This window comes from Lissotriton helveticus, chromosome 4_1, assembly GCF_964261635.1.
Source record: "Lissotriton helveticus chromosome 4_1, aLisHel1.1, whole genome shotgun sequence".
Taxonomy (NCBI): domain Eukaryota; kingdom Metazoa; phylum Chordata; class Amphibia; order Caudata; family Salamandridae; genus Lissotriton; species Lissotriton helveticus.
Genome location: NC_136063.1, coordinates 520,413,250 through 520,440,344, shown reverse-complemented (window position 1 = coordinate 520,440,344; position 27,095 = coordinate 520,413,250). Strand labels below are relative to the sequence as shown.

General features: G+C 44.7%; 1 protein-coding gene across 2 annotated transcripts in view; it reads left to right on the top strand.

Annotated features, from left to right (window-relative positions):
* Positions 1 to 3,138: 3,138 nt before the first annotated feature.
* ZC2HC1A (zinc finger C2HC-type containing 1A) overlaps positions 3,139 to 27,095 on the top strand; it is a 353,235-nt gene continuing 329,278 nt past the window's right edge. The window contains exon 1 of one of the 2 annotated variants that reach the window (XM_078687119.1): positions 3,139 to 3,286. In XM_078687119.1, coding sequence (XP_078543245.1) covers positions 3,271 to 3,286 — 16 coding nt within the window. In that variant the 5' untranslated portion in view covers positions 3,139 to 3,270. The remainder of the gene's footprint in view (positions 3,287 to 27,095) is intronic. The other variant, XM_078687120.1, reaches the window with a different exon arrangement.

Genomic DNA, 27,095 nt, shown 5'->3' with positions numbered 1-27,095 from the left:
TGTTCCTACACATCTCCTGCCGCTTTGTGCGGGGGTTCGATCCGTTTCGCCGTTCTTTTCGCTGGTTTTTTGCCCGGGGTCACGGAGCTCGCGAACTTAGGCAACCGCCTGCGCTGCCATCCAAGCCACGCCCCCGACCTATTGCATTTTTAATGCTTGTTTAACTTGGTAACACTTGGTGGGCATTGTTTGCACATCATTAGTACCAGCTTAAAATACAAATATAGCAATAAGCAACAGAAAGGAGACCAGTCTAGCTTAGCAAAGGGCCTTCTTCGGCGCGGCAACACACCTCCAGCATGATCTCCGTGTGGGATCGCTTCTCAGCCCGCCGCGCCTTAGGGCCATACTGCGCCCTACCTACGTGTACCGACCACAGGTACCTGAACCACGTGACAGTTTCCACAGGAGACAGTGTCCCCTCTTACCGTGTGTTGCAGCGGCCCTCCAGCCAACCTGTGCAGTCACGCAACCAGAGCCAAGACCTACTGGCTAACCCAGTAAGCTCAGGCGAGCCGCCCGCTCAAGCCTTCTATGGCCCCCAGAAGCGATGTACTGCTGGCTAGCTGGTGCCGCCTCACCTTACTCCAATGCTCGCCAACCGACTGCAAACCAGAAAGATGAGTAATGTCACACGTGAGGATCGAACTGGAGCTGTGAAGAAAAAGCAAATGTGCGGGTCTCGCAGCGCTGTGCCTGCTAACGCTCCCAAGCACGACCTTTCTATCCGAGTAGTACCACAACAGGGATTAATACGCATGCGTAATAGCGTGGCTTTCCCCCCCCACTGTGGCCCCTCCACGAGTAACCGTGTGTCCCGGCTTGTGGCTAGACCGAGTCCTATGGCACCAGACTACTGCACCCGGTTCCCCTTTTGTATACTGGACTATTCACAATTTATCATTTGTTTCAAATCTGCTTACTTTTCAAGCAGTAGCGTTAACGAGGACAGTGCAATGCACCGATTGCGACCCCCGCACTGGAAAAAAGGCACCAAGTTGGAGAATCGATCCCGCTATCTCTCACACGCTAAACGGGTGCTCTACCGTCTGAGCTAATTCCCCTCCACTGCACTAATGGGCGCCGCGCCGTGCCTCCCGTTCCTCCCCTCGCCGAAACTGACTCACCGGGTACCTGGGACCCCACCTCCGTATGCTCGGTTCTGTCCCTTGCTATCGGTATTTCGCCCGCATCCGCGCTCTGCAACCTGCACGAGAGAAAAGAAAGCTCCCGCGACGCTCCGAAACAAAAGGCAGCTCCACCGACGGAAGGCAGTTCCCCCGATGCCGCTCCGCACCTGGTGAAAAGAAAAAGGGGGACAAACGTAGTTGACTTGACCGCGCAGCTCCTCCGTCGACCTTCTGCGAGCTCCGTACCAGCAGACCCGACGACGAGACCTCGAGACCTGAAAAAAGAAAACAAAAGATTATAGGGACGGGTGGGGGTCCAGCCGGCCCGCGCGTTGGTGACGAGGTGGAGGCAGCCGCGAAACCAAGAGGCTGCCTCCCTTGCGGGCTCCCCTTTTAAGGGGTGCCGCAAACCTGGGGTGACTGCCGGAAAGTTTCTGAACCGGAAGCGCTGAAGCGCTTCCGGTTCATGGTTCGGGACCGGCGCCCATTGGCTGCCGGACACGAGAGGATCCGCGTCAGAGTGACACGTCCCCCTTCCCTTATGCTTGGGGTGTCGGGGCTAGGGCGACCGCCATATTGGCGGCCTGTCCCATGCTGGTCCTGACTCGGGCTAGGAGACCAGTCTAGCTTAGCAAAGGGCCTTCTTCGGCGCGGCAACACATGCAGATTCATTTTTAGTCACTTTTGAACTGGATGAGCTAGAAACGATTTTTTTTTAAATAATCTGCAGATTACATGGCAGATGAAAAATTATGTGACAAATCCATCACTAGGCGAATATTTCTATGGCCGCACAATCGCATAATTCCAGTGGCCCTGTGTATATGCACCCACTGGCAGACCTCAATAGATCTCATTGTGCGTCTTTCAATATTCATGGTAATGACATTTCGAGAAATCAGCTAAACAGCGCGATGACCCCAATATTGATCTTTTTGTCAGCAGAAAAAGGTCTCTGGCAGCCAGCAAAAAAAGGTGCCATCTGATTGGCTGCATGCTTTTATGTTAGCTGTGCGGAGTTTTGGCCTCTGTGCATGTGTTATTATCCATCTGTTCTTTTGCATCGGTGTGTTATGTACATCTTCATGTATGATTCATACAAGAGCCAAACCTACTCACTTTGTCAAAGACGGTTTCACAGAGCAATTACGATTTTCCTCAACCAAGCTGCTTACATTTCAAAACGTGGTGTCCTACAGCAGATGGCTCTAGAGCTTGGAACCACTAGCCCCAAGTCAGCACAATGCCATAGAAAATAAAGATGATTAGCAACCTATGATCCAGAATGCTACCACAAAGGAAATGATAGCAAACACACACTCTCAGACTCAATGTGAAATACTTCTAAAACAGTTTCTATTTATTTAAGGCTGAAAAGGAATGATTTCAAGTAAAATAAAGTGCCGAAATCATGCTGCAAAATTCCCATATTTGTACCACAAAATTTGCACATCTATTCAGCAATAGCCTGGGTGGTCTGTCAAGAACGGGCTTGAATTCAAGCATTGCACGCAGCTGCAGTTACTTACTGACATCACTGCACAAGTACGTTTGAGAGGAAGGTGCGCTATGAGTGCCAAAGCTTTTAATGCAACTTCTAGTGGTGTCATTATGAAGCCAAAGTTCATTTGATATAACGTTTAGTAGTGTCTTCATTATGTTAATCACTGGTCTTGAAACATTATACAGCTTACCTCTTTTGAGTTACTTAATGTTGAGCAGTACGTTATTTGGTGATTAATTAATATGAGGGTGTGAAGCTAGGCACAGGATGTGATGGAACATGCAGTAATGCAATGCCAGGAGCGCTGGATATAAGCAACTACAGTCATAACTGGGCGTACTCTTGGAAATACCGAAACAACGACCTGCTTTGTAATGCCTTGGGCCCGAACCCTGCACGTTCCAGTGCTTGCCTCTCCTGCGCGCGCTCCCGCGCTGTTGCTTTAAGATCCTTGGCAGCTCCGGCTCGTTCCCTGTGTAAATGCACGAAGTACGCGCACGCGTTCCTTCTTTGAACGTGCTACACGGCCAATGGGCATAGACGACAGTGGACGCTGGGGGCGGAGCCTCCTGACAGCAGGCTGAGACTTTCAGTTACCACAGCAGCGGGAGGAGGGAGGCTCGGACGACTGGAGCCATGGAGGCGCTGGAAGGTGAGGCGTGACTCCTGCGATGGGTAGAGTCTGATATCAGCGAGGACGTTATGTTGTAATGGTCACAGCGGTAGCAGCAAGGGGTGCGTTCGTGCGGCTCCTTTTCCCGGCTCCATACTCTTGGGGAGGGTGAGAGAACCCATCAGTGGCCATGGTCCATGCAGAGCACAATACCCTACTGCGGCTCGTCACTGCTGGGGAAATGGTCATCTCGGACATCATTGCGCATCTTATTTTCTTGTTTGTCACATTCGGTGTTGCTCAGCCAAAGGGTTATTCTATGTATCTCAGTGCGCATCACTCGCTACACACTGTACTGTCAGGCTGTTCAGGGTCACAGGGAGGAGTCTGCCCTCCTTGTTATCACAGTTGTCCTCGCTGTCACTGACCGGTGTTCAAGGCTCAAATGCTCCTTTAACCAGTTTAAGCATACATTAATTCGCTCATAACACTACTTAGCGCATTCTCCGCATAGGTATTATTACGGGCTGGTGGAGTTACCAAACGCGAACATCCTCACTATGCTTGTCATTATGTAGCCTGGCTACACGCCTGGTCGTCTGATTCTGCACTGTCACCCTAGTCAAAGCTTGTTTTTTTTATTGCACGAGGGCATCACTCGGCCCACCGACATTCTAAGCACAATGCCCGCATATGCACATTATTTGTTCTTTTTTTAAGAGCTTTGCATTTTTGCTTTTGATGCATGGCCCTAGAGTACGCCATCTATTGACCCTAGGTCAAGTAATCAGCTGCTTCTGAGGGTGCCCATGATTAGAAGGGCCAGACAGGGTGGTAAAGCACTGTCAGTGGTGGGTCCAACATTGTGGAATAAACTTCCTCTCCAGCTCAGGCAGTGCTCGGACCACTTTGCCTTTAGGAAAAAATTGAAAACTTTTATGTTTCAGGCCTAAATTAGCTAGGCCATGATTTAGTCATATATGGTTCTTTGTTCAGGATTACTGCCCTTTGGTTTTGCTACTGTCGTCTCTGGAGCGCGGAGATACTCCTTCGGGAGTTTATTCAAGCGCTTATAAACCCGCAAATAAATAAATAAATAAATGAGGAGTCCTCTCAGCCGTTTTTTTTTTTTTTGCACACAGCAGTAATGGCTCTTAACTATTCAATGCAAAGAAAAGGTTAAGACTCTGGACACTTAATTATGTTGTCTGAAACTTCCAAGACTGGCTGAAAGTTACCTTCGTGACTTTGAGCAACATCACAGCAATAGTTTATTTGAGCATTGCAACGATTTGAGGCACCATGTGTGTAGGATACACATCACGTGTTCAATCGCACGCAATCCGATCCTGAGTACTATATCAGGCAGATGACAAATATATTTTTTTGTGAATTCGGCATAATCCGAGGAGTTTAAAAATGACATGCACTAGCTTTTAGAATGTGCCAGAAGAAGTGACCTCACGGGAAGTGGGCATGGCAATCTTGTTCAATGCAAAATTGCTGAAAAGTTAAAGCTCTCGTTGATAGACAAGAAGCTCCACAATTACTGCTATTACAGACACCTAGAATATCCACCATTTTCAGACTCAGGCTTGTCTGCCAATTTAGGACTCTTAAAATGTCAACAATTATAATCAATGTATGTCCAACAATTTTGTAACCGTGTTCTGAGCAACAGTTTTAGGATCATGACATTCCTTCCAGTTTCAAAATTATAATATACACCCGTTTCTGAACCAAGGCATGCCACTTTTTATTCAGAATCTTTATCCATTAGCTTCAGACACTTTGCGCATCTCTCATAGTTATGCCCCAGTTTTAATTTCAAAAGAATTTTTCATTTGCCAGTCTCAAACTCCATAGCGTGTTCCCTAGTGTCAGAATCTCAGCATGTTCCTCAAGTAACAGCTGCCACAGTCACGACATGTCCTAGATTGTCAAAATCATAACAAGGCTACCAGACTGAGAATCATAATATGTCTAGTGTCTGTGAATATCTTGGCCTATCAAAATCTATAATTACGGATTTCCTGTGCCCTCATACTACTGAAGGTACCAGAGGATTGAAGCAATTGAAGACCGCTTTATCCACAGTTTGTTTGTTTTACACTATAGAAAAACTATACTTTTCCAATTTGTTAAACATAACTCAAGAGAAACCAAATGTGGCTTCCGTAGTAATCAATTGTCTGATCCTGCTTTAGATCAGTCTTCCCCGAGCATAGTATTTCTTTCATACATGTGAACTGTCACAGCTCGTTGGAAATTGGTACTTTAAATTGTAATTCTAACTGCATTTTTATAGTGCTTTCTACCCCTGGCGAGGCATTGAAACGCTTTACGTAGGGTAGCACACTGTTCCAGAACCCAAGGTTAATGGTTATTCCAGTATTCTTGGTTATTGTTGACTACTGGGATTAGTCTTGTGTTCCCAATCAAACTGTTCCATGCATTCACTCTAGTTTCTTGTGGTTGATTATTAGTTGGGTGGGTGATATGTGACACATACACATATTTGGCTGGATTAATAGATGAGCAAGAGGAAATTAGGTATTGTTAGGTCGCAGGGGTAAGACTTTAAGAAGTAAAGGTTGTGATCCTGTAAATGAGTTGTGGGCTGTTTACTTAAATACAATAGTAGAGATCATTGGCGTAACGAAACTTGAGGGGGCCCCCCTGCAAGGTATGTGGAGAGGCCCCCTCTGAACTAAATCGGAAGCTCTCCAGCCAGTTTTCTTTGAGGGGGCCCCCTGGAGCTTACCCCCCGCACTTCGGGGGATGTGGGGTCCTGTGTTTACCCCACTGGTAGAGATGAAGGTGAGCATGCATGTAAGAGTAGGTTTTGCTCGGGTAGAAGAGGCAAGCAGAGGATGGGAGGGAAGCTCACATTTGATGCCAGATTTTAGGGAAATAGAGTATCTTATTTTGGGGTAACATGCTATTTGGGGATGCAAGAATGTAGGAAGATACATTATGTGCACCGGAAGGTAATGTTATATTGGATATTTTGACAAGCATCAGAATCAGGCAGTCTGTCCACTGCTAGACCTCTGCTTTAGCCAGGCCAGCTAATGAGCTCAAGAGTTAGAAGTGAAAAGTATTGACTGGCCGTATATGTAGAGAAATATCAAGACCCTTAAGCTGCACTCAAAGGAAGCGGCAACCAATGATGTGTTGGATAGGTTGAGAAGAGTGTGAGGAAGCATTAGGGCAAAATGCGCGGCCGAGAGATACATGAGGGAGACAGCAGAAAAGCACAGGCACTCTCACAAACTGCTTAAACAAAAAGAAGAGTAGCTCCTGAACAGTGGAGAACTCAAGTAATGGGTGCATGCTCCAGCGAAGGGACACACCAAGGACAGGAAGTGAAGCCCACATGCACTGATAAATAGGAAGCAAGCAAATGATTTTAATAATGAAACCGAGGAATGATAATTAACAGGCGGACTGTAAGCATACATTAGTTAACAAAATGACCTCTTTTGGAATAGGAGAACAGTCTTTCATCTCATAACATCGTCCAGATTGGTTAACCGCATGCACTAATATATTCTCTTCCACGTAACTTTCTTCATTAAAGAACGCTTCAGTAAAAGAAGTATGGGTCCATTCACCGCTGAAAACTTTGCAAACATTACTTTTTGGCTTCTTTTCCTCATAGACAACATTATTTTATTGAGTGCCGTCATTTTATTTATAATCAAAATAAATAGCTTCCTTCTTAGAGCAAAGGTCTTTTAACCTTTCTTTTGCCCGACTGCTTCTGTTCGTCTTTTATAATGCTTCATACTTGTTAGTAGATTTTGAATTACTCTACTATGCAATATTCTAACTCTAAATTCTATAAAGTGTGCCCGCCTCCTGGTCAAACTGTCGCAGTTTGTGCTTGATTTTGTTTTTTACTCTTCATAGCATTTACCTTTTCTCCTTTCTTAGTTGATCTCAAACTGTTTTTTATTTACTTGATTTTTTTGCTCTTCCAAATTTCCACCAACTGTTTTAAGAATTGTCTTTGTTCTCTTACTAGTAGCTCCTTTCTCTTTCACAACTTTATCTGCATTTTGCCCCTTTTGTTTCTCAGTTGTGAGGATTTAGTATGTTTGCTTCTGTTTCTTTCTTATCTTCTTTTTCATGGCATTGTAAATGTTTGTAGTTAAGTAGACACTGATGCCTGAGATGGTTGAAAACAAGAAGTACATTTAGCTTTTCATTCTATACTACCTGATTACACACTTTAAATATATAACTACCAACATAAACAGCTCTGCAATTACATTATAGATTACACTACCCTTTGCAGTAGCAATCTTGATCTAACAATGCACACATACCATCTTCACTTATTCATAAGAAAGACACTCTGTTTTGGAAACATGTATTTTAGTTGCATTATGGATGGCATGCTTTGTGTACTGCTTGGCATAGGAGTCTACAAGTGAATCAGTAAGTTTCTAAAAGTCAAAAGGACAGGTCACAACTTTTAAGCACGAAGCACCGTCCTTTATGGCAAACCTCAAGCGTATCTCAGAGTTGTTATGCGTACTGAAACGTGGATTTGACAGTTAAGAAACAGCTATTGCATGCCAGTTGAAGCTGGCAGTGAGTGAACTAACAGGATCTGCCTTACTAACCCTGATCCCTGTTTAAAGGACTATTTGTCTGGATGGATGACAAGATTCATACTCTATGTAGTACTTGGCATAGAGGCCTTGAAATTAATGAGACACTTTTTCAACTCAAAAGGACATCTCTGTATGTTTTCAGCACAACGCACTCTGCTTTATGGCATTTATACAGTATATCTCAGAGGTGAGGTATATGTAATGAAACCTGGATTTTACACTCGTGAAACAGCTATATTATGCCAAGCACAGTGCGAGTGCACAAACTGGGTCGGCATTACTAACCCTGACCCATTTTTACAGGACTATTTGTCAAAATGGATGACTAGATTCTGTTACTACTTGCCTACATATGAGTGAGCATAGGAGTAAACCTGTAGACGCGCCATGAGATGTTTAAATAAATGTGCCGGTATCCAACTCTGTTTTAGTACCTCTATGGCTGTCTTAATGTGTAATCAAGAACAGCAAAGGCAGTGAGGGAAAACAATTACAGCTGCGCTTGCTCTTATATCACTCAATGTAAGTTTTTTCCTGACAGTCTAGCTCGTGTCCTTCTTTGTAAGGCCACTACCATAGAACTTAAATTTAGACTAAACAATATAATTGCTAAAAGAGGCACGGATTGAATGGCATGCAGTATGAGCACAAATCACACAGCTTGTTAAAGAGACTTGTCTTCATAGAAAAATCTTACTTTATTCTTGATCAGCACAGCCAACGCGCTTCTCCCCAGCGGGCTTCATCAGGGCTATCGTGGAAAGTTCTATTCCACGTTCTAGCAGGTCGGTAAGTAGTACTCGACAATTCACTTCTTCTAGAGATGTCCTTCTCAGATTAAGATAATCTGCGTGGTATCCAATGTTTGCGATCTTGCTGAAATCGGCAGTTTCAGGCTCCAGACAGGTTCCGTGTAATGCACTTGATCATCAATAAGTTCCAGATTCAGTACTCTGTTTTGAACACGATGCCAACGGTGATGTGATAATCCACCCGGTCAAAAACACGAACAAAATCTGTTACGCGGCATATGTGTTTTAAACAGCCACCGCCCAATGGACGGCAATTTCTTCAGGGCGTGGGTCTGTCACTCCATCCTGCACCAATTATTTATTTTAGTGTTCTGGGATAAATCCCCTTACGGGCATACCTGTATCCTCATGCACACGTGAGTATGTGCTTAGACACTGTCTCACTGGCTATAACTTTCACTGCCACGGTCAGTCGTGATTGCTGTGAGTTTTCGTTGGGCAATGAAACATGTCGGCTTTTAAAGGAGCTGACACACAGCATTGAATAAAAGTGCAATAGCCAGTGTGATCTAGCTTGGTTTTAACCGGGACAGGCGGAGCTATGGTCCAGGCCCGTAGTCCTCATTGTGGGGTTGATCGTGCGTTACATTGGATCTTCTACTGATGTAAAGGCAGTGTTTCACATCCTAGCACCAGTGTTCACTTTCTTTTCTTTTTCTTTTTCACACTCACAATTTCTGTTTGGGATTGGTGGTTGCTGATGATGAAAACCTGAGGTAGCAGGCGAGTACCTTCCTGCTTACCCCCATGGTGTTACTCCCATTAGGCACCACCAGCCCTCTCACACATTTTTCTCTTTCTTCATCTCTTCTCACTCACTTGAAGAACTTTCTTTACAGGAGGGGAGGGAGTGATCTGGGGTGAAACCAGTTGGAATCAACACAACAGGTAACATTTTAAATTTTGTTTTAAAATGGTGATCCAGATCCCTAAAGTACAGACGGTATAATTTGAACTGCTGCCCCAACAGATATCACAATAGATGGGTGGGGATCTGAGGAGGAGATTCACTGTGTGAACAGGTCTGATGTTATTTGGTTTACTTGTCACACTCTAATCTAGTGCACCATGTGTGCCCAGGGCCTGTAAATCAAATACTGCTGGTGGGCTTGCAGCACTGGTTGTGCCACCCACAGAAGCCGCTTGTAAAGTGTGTCTCAGGCCTGCTATTGCAGAGCCTGTGTGCAGTCCAGTACTGTCATGTCGATTTGGCAAGTGCACCCACTTGCCTGTCCCTAAACCTTCCCTTTTTTTTGCATATTAGTCATCCCTAAGGTAGGCCCAAGGGCAAGGTGCATTGTATGTAAAAGGTAGGACATGCCCTGATGTGTGTTTCATGTCCTGATAGTAAATTACAGCCAATTTTGTTTTTCACTATTGCAAGGCTACCTGTTCCCATAGGCCAGAATAGGCAGTTTGATTATAACATCTTATGATCCTAACTGACCCAGGGAACATGGTAGAAAATCTAATTTAGTATGCCTGAACTCAGAATGATAAAATAAATCTTTTAGTGAAGGTGGTTTTTACATTCTGTGCTTTTAGAAAGTAGGTATTTTCTTGTCTAACCATCCATCATGCCTCTACTAGGTTTATGTATTTTATGTCTGGTTTGTGAGTGACGGGCTGGGGTGGTTCCAGGAGGCAGGTTGAGTCCGCACTACGCTGAATAGACCTATCTGCTTGGGAGTGGTGGGAGGATTAGCACCTGGGCCTGAATAGAGCTGTGCCTGCCTCCCACAATGCTGGCTCCGCCTCCTGTGGTGTGTCTGATGACCCTGGCCCACACTGACAAAGGAAGACGTTGTGCCCTGGCAGAATGCACCCAGAACTGGTTTGGACTCGGTACAGACACTCTCTGACTTCAGAGACAAAGGATTTGTGTGTGTAAAAAGGGAGACCCAGGCACTAACACTTTAGATCACTTCTGGGAAATCAAGAGGAACCTTTGCCAAGGAGAAGAAACCGGAGAAGCTGAAGGAGGATTACTGCCCCTGTGCTGTTTGCTGTCTAGGGTTGGCCCGCAGTGGTTACGTGTTGCCAAAGAAAGGAGAAAAGGACTTTGCTGTTTGCTTTGTTATCTTGAAGAAGATCTCCAAGGGCTTGAACTGAGCTTGCCTCCTGTCTGAAGTCTCAGGTACACCAAGACTTCAACACCAGCTCCCCCTGAATTTCCGTGTTGGGAATTCTAACCTACAGAGAGGTGCCTGCAGTCATGAGATGAGGCATGAACTAGGTTCTCTGGAATAAACAGGCAGTGGATATCACTCGTATGTGGGCATATAACAGATCATAAAGAGAACAGATATGTTTGAGGTATCTTAACTGATATCCGGTACACATTTACTAGGATGGTGGGTTTACAGTGTATAACTGTTTCATATTAGGCTTATCGGTGATAAGATCATTAAAAACAGCCAGACATGTTTGTTCCCAATATGGACGCCTCTTCCTAACATGATGGTGATTAGCGTTAGTTAAGCAGAACTAGTTATGTGTAGAGCCTTGATATAAATACCATCCAGATCAATTTTTTGACAATATTTTCTACCGGAGGTTTTGTAAAACAGTGAGGTTGTCAGTATTGTAATCAAAGAAAAAGACAAGTATCAAGATAAAGGCCTTTATATAGAAAATGAAGTAGTTATTTTTGTTAGTACGGTTGCTCGTTTATATGAATATGGGTTGTATTTTTGTTTACTTGTAAGTCGTCACAAGTGGTATATAGTGTGGGCTCTTATGTAGGGCTCTGCATGAAATGCAGTGAGTTTAGGATTTTTATACACATTTTAATGCTTAATACAAAGTGAATGGAATGTACAAGTGAAATAAAGATGATCTAACCCAGATTTCTGACTAACTGTTATTAAAAATAATCATACACCTGTAGTTCTGTTTGAAGATTTTAGATTTTGTAATATAGCAGATTATCAATTGGATATCCTTAAAATCAATCAAAAATCAGTGAATCAAAAATATTTATTATGTGATTACTTAAACTCAAATGAGTCGCATAAATAACATGGATATTGCAGTAAAAACACTGTTTTAAAACAATAACATTCCTAGATCGATAGATATCGCTGACATGTTGATATTAGTGTAGTCTTGAATATTGTGCGAGCTGACTTGTTGCTCTGTGCAAAATTTGGCACAGGCTGTGCAAAATTAAGAACATCTGAGATACCTCTGGCCCCTGACTTTAGTTTCTGTAGGGCGGTAGTGCAAGGTGTGTAATTTATAAAATGTAATACATTTATAAATATGAAGAAAAAGTGATAAATGCAAAGTGCAATGTCTGGAGATCGATAAATTGTTTGATGCCAGTTTAATAGTACTGGTTTGTGTGCCCTAACTTTGCACCCTGGCACATAGGGTGCATATGTGCTTTGGCTTACCAATGGACAGTCTTCCTTTCCCTGATATATGCTGCTTCAATCATATGTCCCGTCCCTTGTCTTCACTCTGCTGCTAACCATGTCCTTTTAACAGCCAGAGTGGATGACTTCTCACTTGGTTGATCCTTAGTGTTCTGTACCTCCATACTCTGGGATTCGCTTCCTTGTTGGATCTTGGTGCTTTTCAGGGTCCATTGTCTTATTTATTTCATTTCAGACCGATTTTATATATTTTCCAGTTTTGTCCGTGGATACTGTGCAAGTAAAAACCCATGAGATTGACTCTACGCAGGTCCTATTCTCCTATCAGTGAAAGATGGGCCGCTTTGTTGTAATAAAGCAGGGCAGCAACAAATAAGGTATAACAGGGACTATACTCTATATTTGCACAGCCTGCATTTGGTTACCTGCTACAAGCATTTCCATCCTGGGTTGAGTTCCTTAATAGGAAGTTGTACTATCCTGGCCCATTAGATGCCTTTTAAACATTTCTTTCCAGCGCGCTCTTCGAACATGGCTGCTTGATGTTTGTTTCATAGGATGAAGTCAGGCCTGGTACGTCTTCCTTTTCATTCTGTCTGGCTATGTCTTCGGCCCTCAAGAGCAGGAATACTTGTTTATTTAGACTTTTTTTTTTTTTTTAATACCTCGGGAACTCACTTCTTCCAGTGACATCTTGTCTATTGCTAAATTCAGTTTGGACACTGCCAGTTAAATGTAGATGTTCCATTAGTCCGCTCCCCCTTCAAAAATTATTTTGAGTATTTCTTTTAGGGAACCTTTACGTCCCTTAAGTGTCTGGGAATAGTATTTTACAAGGGTATTCATACTTTTGTTGTACTAGTCCGAACTCCAGCCTGGTCAAGCGATTGCGAGTGTAAAATGGAAGCTTCAAGATGCATTTGTAGCACTGGCAATGGGCTTTTTGCAGGGCGAGTTCCATCTGCCCTGGGAAAGCTTGCTGTGCATATCCTGCTACTGCAAATAGCTTTCATTTAATTGCTCTCCTGATGGCTATCGTTATGGGACACATACTTTTTGCTGTAATTTACATAGTGCGTATGTGGTTGCTTGTGTTTTGGCTTTCATCTTGGCCAGGTGTGTGTTTGCTTTCCCTGTGTCACATAGCCATGCCCTAGATAGTTATAAGTTGGTGCTGCTTCTATCTTCTGATTTCCCATCCTCTATCTGAGCCCGGTTTCTCTTGCATGTTGGCCAAATGCTACCACTTTGGTTTTGCTTGCTTGGCTGCTAACTCGTTGGCCTCATTATATCGGTGAAGGCATCCAGACTTCTTTGTAGACCTACTCTGGTATGGGCAAAAATTACCAGGCTGTTTAGGTACTAGAGAAGGTGCAATCTGTGGGCCCCTATTTTTTGAGTATCTCATGCGGCTCCTTACCTAGATCTGCTGTATAAAGGTTGAAAAACGACGGGGCTAGGACGCATCCCTATTTCAGGCCCCGGTGTACATACTTTTGGAGACTGTGTTCTGTCATTTTTATCCTCACCCAGGAGTTGCAATATAGTGAGCTGACATCCTTTAGGTGGTCATCTGGGATATTCCAGTTCTTTAGTTTTTCCCAGAGCTTGTTTATGGAGACCCATCAAACGCCACAGAGTAGTCCACAAAGCAGGCGAACAGTGGCAAATTGTTATTGGTGTTCGCCTGCTGAGCCAGGTAAGATAGTGCTACTATGTTATCAATCGTTGAACCACCCTTTCGAAACCCTGTTTGGTAGAATGGTAAGATGTCCGTTACCGTGATCTAGTCATTTAGCTCATTTAGAAGAGAAATGGTGTATGCTGTCCCTTCTCTGTCCAACAAGGCTATTACTCTGTAATTTTTAGGATCCGTTTTGTCACCTTTCTTGCATATCAGTTGCAACATAAAGCCTTTCCAGGAGCCCAGCACATCTGCCTTTTCCCTACATTCCATGTAAAGAGTAGATCATTTATTTGACTAGTAAACCAGGCCTACTTTGAACATTCCACCTGGTATATCCTTAAACGATTAATGTTAGTCTACCCGTACGAGTGTAGAGCAGAATCGGGACTGGTTTATTATTACTACATGTAGCACCCTACCTTTAATCTTAAAGAAGTTCATCATACATTCCTTCTACAGAGAAACCAACAGAGACTCCGTACCAGTGCAGTTGTGCACTGTACAATAAATAGTTAGCATAAAGTTAACTTACGTACCTCAAACAGCAGCAAAGTATAATGTTGGCCGCTTTTCATTACCTAGTTTTATCACATAATTTGCCTTTCTTGTCAAAGCCCTACTAGTGCAAGACAGTTCTCCCCTCTTACTCACGCAGAGCCCAGTGCAAAAGAGGGGTCTGGGGCACCAAGTTGCTGGCACTGACTTGCAAACAGTCCTATAACTAAGTGGGGTATGGTTGTTGTTTAAACATACACAAGTCTTTTAAATGCACACTGTTAATTTTAAGTGCTCATCATTTATGTCCTCTCTGTGGCAGAAATTGTTACTCAGGCAGGCAGGCAGGGAAGGCTTTTGTGGCAGAGTTTTTGTGGCTGCGCATGAAGAAGCAGTGGAGATGCTGGGAGCAGTGTAAGCAGTTTGTACTTTCAAAGTCCTATCCTGCTAATTATTGTGAGCTACCTCCGACTTAACAGTGAGCAGGCCAGACCAGTGTATGTGGATTACTCTTGCAAACTCTGCCTACAGTGAAATTGACCTTAAAGTTCTTCTGGGTGTCTTCATGTTAAATGAACCGGGTGGCTTGATAGCGATGTTTAATGTGCTTTAAAACAAATACATTAAAAAATCCATTATCCAGACGTTTTCTAATTAGGGTGTTTCCCTTTCCACCATGCATGCGGTCCCCTTCCGTAGTGGCACTGCCTACCACTCAGCCTCTACCCCAGTTCTGCTCTCTATCATCTGTGCTCTTACACCCAGGGGTGTGGAATTTAATAAAACATCTACTTGTCCATGGGGCAGGCTGCTTAATAAATCTACTTGTCTTTTAACAAAATCCACTTGTCCCCTTTGTGCCATGTAATGCGGCAATAAATTACGCAGCAATCTCATTATATAAGAGTTCTGATATAGCCTCTCTGATTATGCCAGAGTTCATACCATAGTAGTGTTTGAATACTAGCAATTCCCTTATGCTGCTATGTTTCTGCAAGTCTACATACTGGGGCTGAAGGTAGTGCTAAGCAATAGTTCCATGGTTGGAATGCCCTTTTTAGTCTGTGCAAACCTACTAACGTGCATGTTTTAAGGGTTTTCACCAATTCTTCTCTAATCATTTCCCATACTGAGAACGGTTGGAAATTTACTACTGACAGTGGCAGACTTAAAACTTCTTCCAGGGTTGGGAAAAAAGTATTTGGAGGAAAAGTGAACTTGAAAACATTCAGATTTTCACACGAGCAAATCTACTCCTGCATATTTGCTCATGCTAAAATGTAGATCACAAATATTTTCTGGGAGTACTATTTCTTGTCCTACTTCTGTAAATTCTTGTGAATTCATGGAAACTGTGCATATGTACTAAGAACATATGTACAGTTTCCATGAATTCATGTTTAGTTTTCCGATCTACTTACTCACTTGAATTTAAGACAACTGGTCTTAAATTCAACTAAGTACATATGTACAGTTTCCATGAATTCACAAGAATTTACAGAAGTAGGACAAGAAATAGTACTACCAGAAAATATTTGTGATCTACATTTTAGCATGAGCAAATATGCAGGAGTAGATTTGCTCGTGTGAAAATCTGAATGTTTTCAAGTTCACTTTTCCTCCAAATACTTTTTTCCCCAACCCTGGAAGAAGTTTTAAGTCTGCCACTGTCAGTAGTAAATTTCCAACCGTACTCAGTATGGGAAATGATTAGAGAAGAATTGGTGAAAACCCTTAAAACATGCACGTTAGTAGGTTTGCACAGACTAAATAGGACATATATACTATGGATGCACTTTTGAGATTTTATTTAATAACTGGGCCTCTAATTAGGCCTGGCATTAACCATGACCTTTTGTTTTGTTTTTTATTCTGTCTCTCTCCGTCTATCAGCTGGCGTCCCTGTAAGTGACAGTATTTTGCTCTTTTAGAAGGAGCATATTAGCACACAGTGTAGTTTTGTTCAGTGCCCAGAACCGCTTTGGCAATGTGTGCCGAGACCAACATTTTTTTGTTTTGCTTTTGCCAATGCTTGTTACAATGGTGAGGACCCAGCAGCTCCCACACTGTTAAGGTTTTACAAAAAACATGCCTAATCAAGTCACGCCTTCACAAAACCAAAAGGCTGACCACCAATTTCAGACCCACTAGCTTTGCCAATGCTTGTTTATTTTTGTTTTCTATATTCGTATTTAAACTGGTTACACTGATTTTCCATTCTGAATATTTTTGGGAAATACTAACAAACATCAACATGTTACTAAACAATGCTACAAAGATACGGTACCTAAAATCTTACAGTAGTTTAGCTAAATGTTTTCTTTTCTTACATGCATTTTTTTGTGCACGTTTTATTTTGAAAGCAAAGAATCATCATTCTTGCTTTCCAGCTGCTGCAAGTATTTGCATATAATCAGAGAGCATTCTGGGTGCATTATACAGAGCCTGATATTACTAAACTTTGAAAGTGTGTGTACACTTTTATACTGGAACCACTGTCGGTAGTGCAGGCTGAGCTTAAAACATTTACTTTTAGTGCTCACCCTAATAATAAAGGCTTTGCGTTAATGAACCATATATACAAGTTTGAACAGCATTAACACACATATTACATATAACACACTTTACCTTAATTGTAGAGAATGCCCTTCCCTGAGCCACAATGTGGTCTGTAAACTGGCAGCTAAAGGGTTTGTGCTGCAGGGGGTTGGGCCTACTTGTCCCAAGGACAAAATGCACATTAAAACTTGTTGTCCTTGACCCCAAACAATATGTCCCGGGCGTCGGGCTATAGGAATTCCACATCCCTGTACACCACTGTCTATTCTCTTTCCACGCTACCCTTTTCCTCCCTTTCCCTTGTCTTATTTTATTCACTCCTTTACGTTCTTGTTTCTTTACTGACTCCCCCTTTATCTTCAGTTATCCACAAACTTTAGCAAATGTTTCACCTTTCCTTCTTTCTCCTAAATCTGTCCTCCTTTACCCTTCTGCCTTCTCTTCTTACATGTCCCCCTTCATCTCCCCTCCCTTTGCATATGGCCTTCCGTTGAGCTTTGTAGCTCTATTCCCCCTCTTCTCACTTTTTCACCGACTCTTTTCCACTCTCACCGGTTTTTATCTTCCTTTTCTGACCAGATCTCCTCCTTCCTTCACTCACCTACTTCCTCCTTGGTCCTTCCTAAAATCTTTCATTTCCTGTACATAGTTATTTTTCATTTCCCTCACTTCAATGTCTCTTCAATGTCTCTTTCAGGTCTCATTTCTTCTCCTTTCAATTTGAGTCTTACCAGGCTTTCCTCATGTCTTTCTCATTCCCTCTCCTTTACTGACTCACCTTTCCCTTTTTATCTTCCATTTCCTTTGCTCACTTCATGCCTCCCTACGTTTTCTTTTCCCTCCTGTCTCATTACTCATCTTAATTTTCCCTCTTTCCTCACAACTCATTCCCACTCCCTTCTTTCCTCCTGCTAGTTTTTTCTCTCTGTTCTCCAGTTTAATTTCCTTTCTTTTGTCTAGTGTCTCTCCATTGCTCCTCCTCAATATTGTTCTGCACCTTTTGTTGCTATCAGCGTTGCTGTTGCAGTGTGAGGAACCAGTGAGCTATAAAGTCAATAAAAACGGCTAAGATTAAAGCAACGAAAAGCACAATCTGTTTTTCCACTTCCAAGATTGAAAATCGCAGCCCCAACGATTTAGCCAACTTTGTGTGGCTCACTGGTTCCTTTACTCACTCCATGGAGCGTAGTCTGAGTGCCCTCATGTGACGTAGACCGAAAATATTTCGGGATGCTCCCTGAAGGCTTTAACCCACATTGTGTGCTCCCCAGGTATGGCACTCAACAGATACAACTTCAGGCCTCTGGGACAGCAAACAGTGCCTTGTTGATTGGAACCTACAATGTGTGCTTCTGCAGAGTTGCAGCCATGAGCGTATGGTCTTAAGCTCATGTCTTACTTTTATCACAGTGTACGTGCTTCCCAAGGCAGACCCTCTCGACAGGGACTCCTCAGCTCACCTCCTACCTTTGGAAAAGTGTATGCTCTCCAAAAGCTTTGGGGTCCCCAAGTTAATTTCCTGTTTTTTGGCACGGTCTGTGTTTCCTCAAACCTTTACCCAGTTAGTGCATCTCTAGAAAAAACATACCATGTACAACTTCAAGAGCTGCAATGTGTGCATCTCCAGGGCTGATAACTGTATGGGAACTTGCTCTACAGAGTATGTGTATCAATAGACACTTTATGCAAATCCATTGTACAATGTTTGCACCTCGCTGGTTCACTTTGAACACCGTTATAATTCCATGACAGGTATCCATTGCAACTGCACCAACAGTTCTAAGGTGGAAGAGGGTTCACAGTGTGTGTACACAAGACTGTTGTACGTGGTGTGATCCACTTAAGGATTGACTATGTCATCAAGTTTGTGTACAACAGTTGTTGAGACCAATGTTATACGGCTGGGACCCCTAGTGTGTGAACCTTCATGGATAGAGCAATTGCCTGTATGAACTGTACCATAGTGTGCTTACCTGAAGAGCTGAAGCCAATGGGGTCCCCTTGGATACTAAGACCCACTAAATAAGCACTGGCTCCACAAAGTGTGTGCACCAATAGATAGTGTAAATGCATCCACTACACAATATGTGCACATCAGCCTCACTCTCTGCACTTCTAGAATTCAGTACTTTCACCCTCAGAGCTCGCATCTATTGATGTGTCCAGTGCATATACAAGACTAGTACCAGGGGCGTGTCAGCACCCACGATCCATTATACCACCTCCATGATTAACAGTGTGCTCAAGTTCATCACAGATGGCACAATTTGTGCAGTGTCAAAGCTGATAACCTCAATTTGTTTGTACTTGGGCAAAGCCAGCACTACAGTCCCTGGTACCAGCACTTGGCCATCTCTGATGGCATAGCGCTGCCAGGGCTAGGCCCTGGAGCAGACTTTGAGAAGGGCCATGATAGAGATTTACCCCTGACTGGTGCTCACCGGTGGACATCCTTTACTGCTTGTGGGCAGGTAGATTGCTTTTCGGAATTGTACTACCCAACACTTGGTTGGGCAGGTAGACTGGACTAGTATGTGCAGGATTGGGTTAGGAGGGATAAAGAATTAATTACAACCTCATAATGAATCCCCACCATGCAATCTGTTCCTTGAGCTTGACGCTGAAAAAAAGGGACAGGACAGGAACAACAATGGAAATTACGTTCTGCTTTTTTGCAACCCCTTTCTACTTCTCCTTTCAAACAAACTAGTTACTCTCAGAGTGAAGCAGTCTTCCTAAGATGATACCAGAGTTTAATTTATCCAAAGGGATATCTCTTGGTTCTTCGTTATCCTTTCCACAGACTTCTAAGAGGAGGCAGGGTTGCACAAGCTAGATCCTAGGTGAGCCCTTAGCCTATTTATTCATAGGCCTTAACATTTTAGGTTGGAGTGTAACATTTTTGTGGGTTTGATGGGACCATTTAGGAGTAAAATGGTTGGAAAGAAATCTTTATCTTACTGTATAGCTTTCTGTTTTAAGTAATGTTATGCATCAAGAGCTAAGACAACTCGTGAAGGATCACATTCTCATTCATTGTGGGGTATGGCAGTTAAATTCCCTTGCTCATGGGTATGACAATTCTGTTGTTCTGTGAAGTGGCCTACATGGACCATTGTGCATTCCTTTGTGAAACACTGCTGTTTATATGCTCTGGTGAGCTTGTGATCCCATTTTGGCTGAGCATTTTATCCACGTTTCCTGGTGTAGAAACTGTTAGGGTTACTCACTCTCCTACATGAGATTTGCTGTAGTTTTATGATTTTAAATATTATTATTCTGTATCCCCAAGAAGAACAGTGCTGAACATGGTGTAGTTAATACAAGCAGAAGATAATGACCGTCTTGGTGTACAGAAATATCAAGTAATCAAAGAAAATGTTCCCAAATGCAACAGCAAAAATGGAAGGGAGAACCACGCCAAGGTGCCAGGTCTAACATGTGTCCCCTCCAGCTGAAATGTGGGGAGAACTACCCTACCTCCTGGGAGCTCTCATCACTTAAGTGGAAAAATCTGTACAGGCCATCAGCGTTGGCGTGTTCTGTATCAGGGCAGTGTTCCACTATGAAATTCATCCTCTGTAGGGAAATGGACCACCTCAACAGCTTTGGATTCTGACCCCTCATCTGCAACAGCCATCTGAGGGGCATGTGGTCTGTCTGAACCCGGAAGTGAGTCCCAAACAGGTATGGTCTCAGCTTCTTCCGTGCCCTGACCACAGCAAATGCCTCACGTTCAACTGCACTCCACCTCTGTTCCTGTGGAAGTAACCTCCTACTGATAAAGGCTACAGGTTGATCAAAGCCCTCCTCATTCATCTGTGACAAAACAGCCCCCACACCATGCTCTGAAGCATCTGTCTGAACGATAAACTCTCTGGAGAAGTTGGGTGCCAGGAGCACGGGCGTCGTGCACATGGCAGCTTTCACTGCCTTAAAAGCTTTGACAGGTGTCAGTCCAAATCTCTTTCTTGGGCTGCTTCCTGGAAGTCAGCTCTGTCAAGGGTGCAACAATGTTGCCATACCCCTTGACAAACCTCCTGTAATACCCAGTGAGTCCTAAAAAGGCTCTCACTTCTGTCTGGGTCTTGGGGGGGCTCCCAAGCCAGGATGGTTTCAATCTTGGGCTGTAGGGGCGCCACCTGGCCGCTCCCAGCCTGGTGTCCCAAGTACACCACGGAACTCTGCCCGATCTGGCACTTACTCACCTTGGTCGTGAGGCCTGCCTTCCGCAGTACCAACACTTCCCAGAGGTGGCGCAGATGTTCTTCCCAACTGGTGCTGAACACTGCGATGTCATCCAGGTAGGCGGCATTGAACTAATTCAGTACAACCAACACCTGGTTGACCAACCTCTGAAAAGTGGCAGGGGCATTCTTCATCCCAAAGGGCATAACCCGGAACTGGAAATGCCCATTTGGTGTGGAGAATGCTAACCTCTCCTATGCCCAATCAGTCAAGGCGATCTGCCAGTACCCGACGTTAGGTCAAACGTGCTGAGGTACTGTGCAGCCCCTAGCCGAACAATTAGCTCATCACCTCTGGGGATGGGGTGCGCGTCAGTCCTCGTGACTGAATTGAGCCCTCGGTAGTCCACACAGAACCGGAGTTCTGGTGTGGTACCCGGTGCGGCAGCCTTTGTGACCAAGACCACTGGGCTGTCCCACGGACTGTTAGAGAACTCAATCACCCCTAACGCAAGCATCTTTGAGACCTCCTCTTTGATGCAAGCTCTCACCCTGTCAGTCACCCTGTAAGTTTTTTGCTTCACAGGTAAGCTGTCTCCTGTGTCCACATCATGGACGCACCAATCTGTGACACCAGGAACCAGGGAGAACAGATCAGAAAACTGTCGCAGCAACTGGCGACAGTCATTCTGTTGCTCAGGGGGTCAGGGTGGAGGAGAGGTTAACACCATCCACTGACCCATCTTGCTCTGTTGCAGACAGGATGTCAGGAAGAGGCTCAATCTCCTCGTCCATTCCAGCATCTGTTACGAAGAGCATTCCCACTTCGGACCTCTCCAAGTGGGGCTTCAGGAGGTTGACATGCAGGACCCGTAAGGGGTTCTTGGGAGACGGCAAGCCCACCAAGTAGGTAACCGGTCTTTTGAGCTCCACAGCCTCAAATGACCCGGTCCACTTATCCTGAAGCACGCAGGGCTTCACTGGGGCCATGACCCACACTTTCTGACCAGGCTGAAGTTCTACCAGAGTGGCATTCTGGTCATACCATCGCTGCATCTGCTCCTGGCTGTCTTCGAAATTCGCCTCAGCGAGTTGCCTGAAACGCCTAGACTGGTTCCTGAAGGCCAGCATGCAGCTATATACATCCTGGGGAGGATTCTTGGGAGATTGCTCCCAGTCTTCCTTGACCAGACTCTGAGGTCCCCTCACTGGGTGGCCATAGAGAAGCTCAAAGGGACTGAACCCTAGAGATTTCTGTGGCACCTCACGGTTTGCAAACAACAGGCATAGTAAGAGGCCGTCCCACTTACACCTCGTAGGTTGTAAGACCCATAATCATGCCTTTCAGGGTTCGGTTGAATCTCTCAACCAACCCATTTCTTTGTGGGTGGTAAGGAGTGGTAAACTTGTAAGTTACCCCACACTCCTGCCGCAGGGACTTCATATACCTGGAAATGAAGTTGGTGCCCCGGTCAGACATTACCTCTCTAGGGAATCCCACTCGGGAGAAAATTCCCATTAGTGCTCGTCCCACCACGGGGCCGTCACTGTTCTCAGAAGTATGGCTTCCGGGTGGCATGGTCTACCAAGACCAGGATGAACCTCTAGCCCATGGCTGTCTTGGGGTCCAGTGGCCCCACAATGTCAATTCCCACCCCCTCAAAGGGGATGCTGACCACAAGGAATGGCTGGAGAGGAGCCTTCTGCTTCCTCCCACTCTTTTCACTTGCCTGGCAAATCTGACATGTCCTGCAATGACTGTCTGAACTCTTGCGGATTTGGGAACAATGAAAGTGGGTGACAAGCCTCTCAAAGGTCTTGTCCTGCTCCAAATATCCTGCCAATGGCACATACTGACCCAGCCCCAATAGGAAGGCTCTGAAGCGCTGGGGTACCACCAGCACATAGGCTGACCCAGGCTCAGCAACCTTAGGCTCACTATACAGGAGACCATTCTCCCAGTAGATCCAATGTGACCCAGACTGATCACCTGCTGCCTGGCTTGCAGCCTGTTGCTGCAAACCCTTGAAAGAAGGGCATTCTTTCTGCTCCTGGCAGAATTCTTCCCTGGAGGGGCCTCCTTCCTGCTGCCAATGAGTCGGCTCAGGTAGGTCGCCCAATTTAGCTACCTGTTCCCCTGTAGGTTCCAAGACATCCCCCTCAGGGTCTACCTCCTGCTGGACCGTGGGAACTTCGGGGCCGGTTTCCCGTGCACCCTGCCTCCTCTCTCTAAGGCAGGTTCCTGGGCCTCCCTCTCAGGCTCCAGGTCCTCTTGAGCACCCCTACGGGCTGCCATTGACTGGGTGGTCACACATGCCCAGTCAGGCAGACCCAACATCTCCAAGTGAGTACTCCGCTCCACGTTTCCCCTCTCTAAATAATCTCCCAACAAACAGTCAACAGGCATGGCGGGCCTCACAGCTACCTGAAGAGTACCAGAGAACCCCCCCCCCACCACTCAAAGGGAACCTGAGCCATTGCACAATGGCTCTCTGCGTTGTCGGCGGCAGCAACTCTGCAAAATGCTTGAGGGACAATCTGCTCTTGAGACACCAGGTGACACCTGACAGCTGTCACGCTGGCTCCTGTGTCTCTAAGAGCTTACACCTTATGGCCATTGATGGTCACCCACTGCCCATATTTCTTAATGTTGTTGGGCAGTTGGGTCCCTGGGACCACCTCAGTCTCCTAAAGAGACAAGCGACATCTTTGCGGGACCCCACCCACCTTGGACACCAATCTCGTCCCCCAAGGCTACACTCGCCATCTGCCGGAGTGGAGCACCAGGGGGTGTTTCTTTTCCAAATAGGCGGCAGCTGGGGTCATTCGCCTTATGACCCAGGTCCCCACACTTGTAACACTTCAGGGGTACCTGGTGAACAGGATTACCTGTCGGGACCCGTTGCTTTCTCTCAGGAAGAGGCTGGGAACCTTTCCCTTGGTTCCCTTGGAAATTCATTTGAGGCCCTTTATGGAACTCCTTCTGTTTACCCTTGTCCCCCCCCACTCTTCTGCTGGGGACCCTGCCCACCTTTGGCTGAGTCTCCCATGTGATCCTTATGGACCCGGGTGCTCACGCAGCGGTCCGCCTCCTCAGCAAGCTTCCTAGGGTTAGTCAGCCTGCTATCAATCAGGTGCTGGCGCAGCTCTGGAAAACAATTACTGGACAAGTGCTCCCATGCAATTAAATCAAAGAGACCTTGAAAATCATTAACTTTGGAGCCCTTCACCCAACAATCCAGTGCTCTGCAAAAGAAAGTGACATATTCCACCCAGGTACTGCTCTCTATCTTCTTGCAATTCCTGAACCTCTGCCTACGCAGTTCAGGGGTCAAACCATACCTGGACATTAAGGCATCCTTCATGTGGCTATAAAAATTATGGACTTCAGAAGGCAAGTCTCACTACTGCCTGAAAAACATACAGATTGCAGGTGGCTCGAGTGAGATACAGTCGCTTCTTAACACTAACCTCCCACTTCATTTTGGGGAAATAATTCCCCAAATATTCAATGCATCGGAGACGACGGGCCTTGCACGCTTTTTTTAATGTGTGGAATCTGGCCTGGTCTCTTCCTTTCAAACTATAGTCTGGGTAATACAGGCTTTTATTCATTCTATATTTTCCAGCGTTTTCGGAGGGTTCCCCTTAAGATTGGTGCCAGCAGCTCGCGTCATGCTTCTCCTCATTGTGCTCCGTAATGGCTGCTCACTTTGTGGATCTGCACAGGCCAGCCCAGCTGCAACTGTACCATAATCGCCTGTATTAGGCTTTTGGATGCTTGCCTTTAGCAACGCTTGGAGTCAGTTATGACTTGAGTGGAGGTCAACTGCTGCCAAATTCTCGGGGCGCCGCTGATTTGATGTATACTCTCTAGTTATTTTACTGACACAGACATTTGGTCTTGTTTCTTCTTTTGCGCTTTATCTACGGCGGATATAGCTATAAGTTACCCCAGTATCACTGCCTCAAGTGTCTGCCAGATTTCATGGTAGTCATTTAGGACTAGATATTGAGAGATAACTTTTTGCTTTTAGTAAACAAACAGAGAGAAAGGGTATTTCTTTTTATATTTAAATATAATGGGAATACTCCTAGACCCCTTGGCTAATCATAAACAAACAAATGGAGGCGTACCCCCTGCTTGTGCTATTTTCTCTTCAAGTGGAGAAAAAGAAGAGGCGCACTGTGTCTAAAAGGACAGATTCATCCTTTGTTTTGAAGACCCCTCACTCACCAACCTGGTTGGTGACATGCTTCATCATCGGGGTCCCACCCTGACAGCTGAGTGCCGTCCAGGTGTGCTGCGACACCTGACTACAGTGGAGCGGGTTTCGTTTTTTTCAGTTTTATATGTGAATTTAATAAAACAAGTGATGTGGTGGTATTTAAAATTTGTCCAATAAACTACTCCCTATCTTAAATTTTATTCTGGAATGTCTGGGCAATGATAAAATCGTATTAATTTAGCTGGACACCAATGCCTAATTAGTTAGGACTCCGGTGTACAGGAAACGGGAGATGAAATATTAAAATGTGATCTACATGTTTCAACTGCTGTTAATATAGGGTTTTTGTCAGGACCAAGGGAAGTAGTCCGGGTGGTGTACACATGCTAAGGTGCACCCTGCCCTTGACTACGTGAAACATGCACCTAAAAAATTCAGTAGGTGGCTGCAACTTCTTTCTCAAGTCTTGGAAAAAAGGTACCTGTGGAAACGAAAAAGACACAGAACACAGGAGACAAACCTATATTTTATATCTGTTCAGAGTACTGTGCGATAAGATGCACCTTGAATTTGCATTAGCACCCATAAGTGGCCGTAATAGCTAATGGGTGTTTTTAGGAAACTATCATGCATGTATAGTGGTGTGATGAGCACCATTGCGCAATTTTACTGGGCCCGTGAATGAGTAATTTGTTCTATTTACAACCCACATTGATGCGGACAGTCTGTGCACACATAACCTACTCACTAAGCTGGTTGTGAGTTTATGATGGGTGCCGATTGATCAGAGAGAAACTTGTTCCTCGAGATTCTACATACATTTCCGCATTTTTCGTTTCTTGTGGGTGTCTGAATGCCCGTGCCGGGCGTGATTAAAAAGTCGCCGAGATCGACTACACCAACAAGAACTACACAACACACGGTCAAAAGACCAAGACGCAATCATACAATAGGAAAGTAAACACATCTGCTTACTTGAAGCTCTGTAATGTGTGCCTCATGAACTATGAGGGTTTGTATTGACTTAATCCCGCCATGATCTTATAGTCGGAGTAAGAGGAAACAAAAATGGGGGAAGGAGGGAGGAAGGGATAAGATATATTGCCCTTGCACACAGCGGTGCTTACCCAGTAAGTCTTGTTCCGTGTTTGATGATCGCCTCTGGAGGAGAACTTACTTGTGGGAGCCTGTCACTAAAGCTGCTGCGCCTATTTCCGCAAACCCTCGCGTTTCGTGGATGTCTGCTTGGGTTGCGGGAGCAGAGTGAAGTAGCGTTTCACTTCCGGGAGGCGTGGCTTACCGTTGGTGCATCACCGCGTAAATTGGGCGTGGTCTACAGGCGTACTACGCATCTCGGTTCCTCTAGGTTACCGAGAAGTATGTCAGATGCAGACTGAAAGCGTACAGCGCGTCTCAGTTGCCCAAGGATAACTCAAGCTCTGTCAGCTGCTGGCGCAATAAAGTTTTAATGAAAGAGTGGAAATAAATGTTTTAGGCAAAGGTATAACAAACTAGTTATATACATGGCACATGTTTATACGCGCATTCACTGCAGATTACTGTGATGGATGTTAAGAAAACAAATTTTGAATGTAAATTCAAATATTAGGTACAGACTCTTTCAAAACAGAGGCATATATATGTATGATGACTCTTTTAAATATAGAATCAAAGCATATATATCTGTGTGACTGGCAAAAATTCTTAGACTAGACCTGACAATCTAGCTTCTATATTTATAAAACATTGTCAATTGGGCATGACTGAGTTCCACGGGATATTATCATTGAGTCCAGTTTTATGTGTGGATAAACAATAGATCCAGCGTTACTCTTTTTCAAAAAGTCTTTGCTGTAATTTGTCACCTGGCTTTA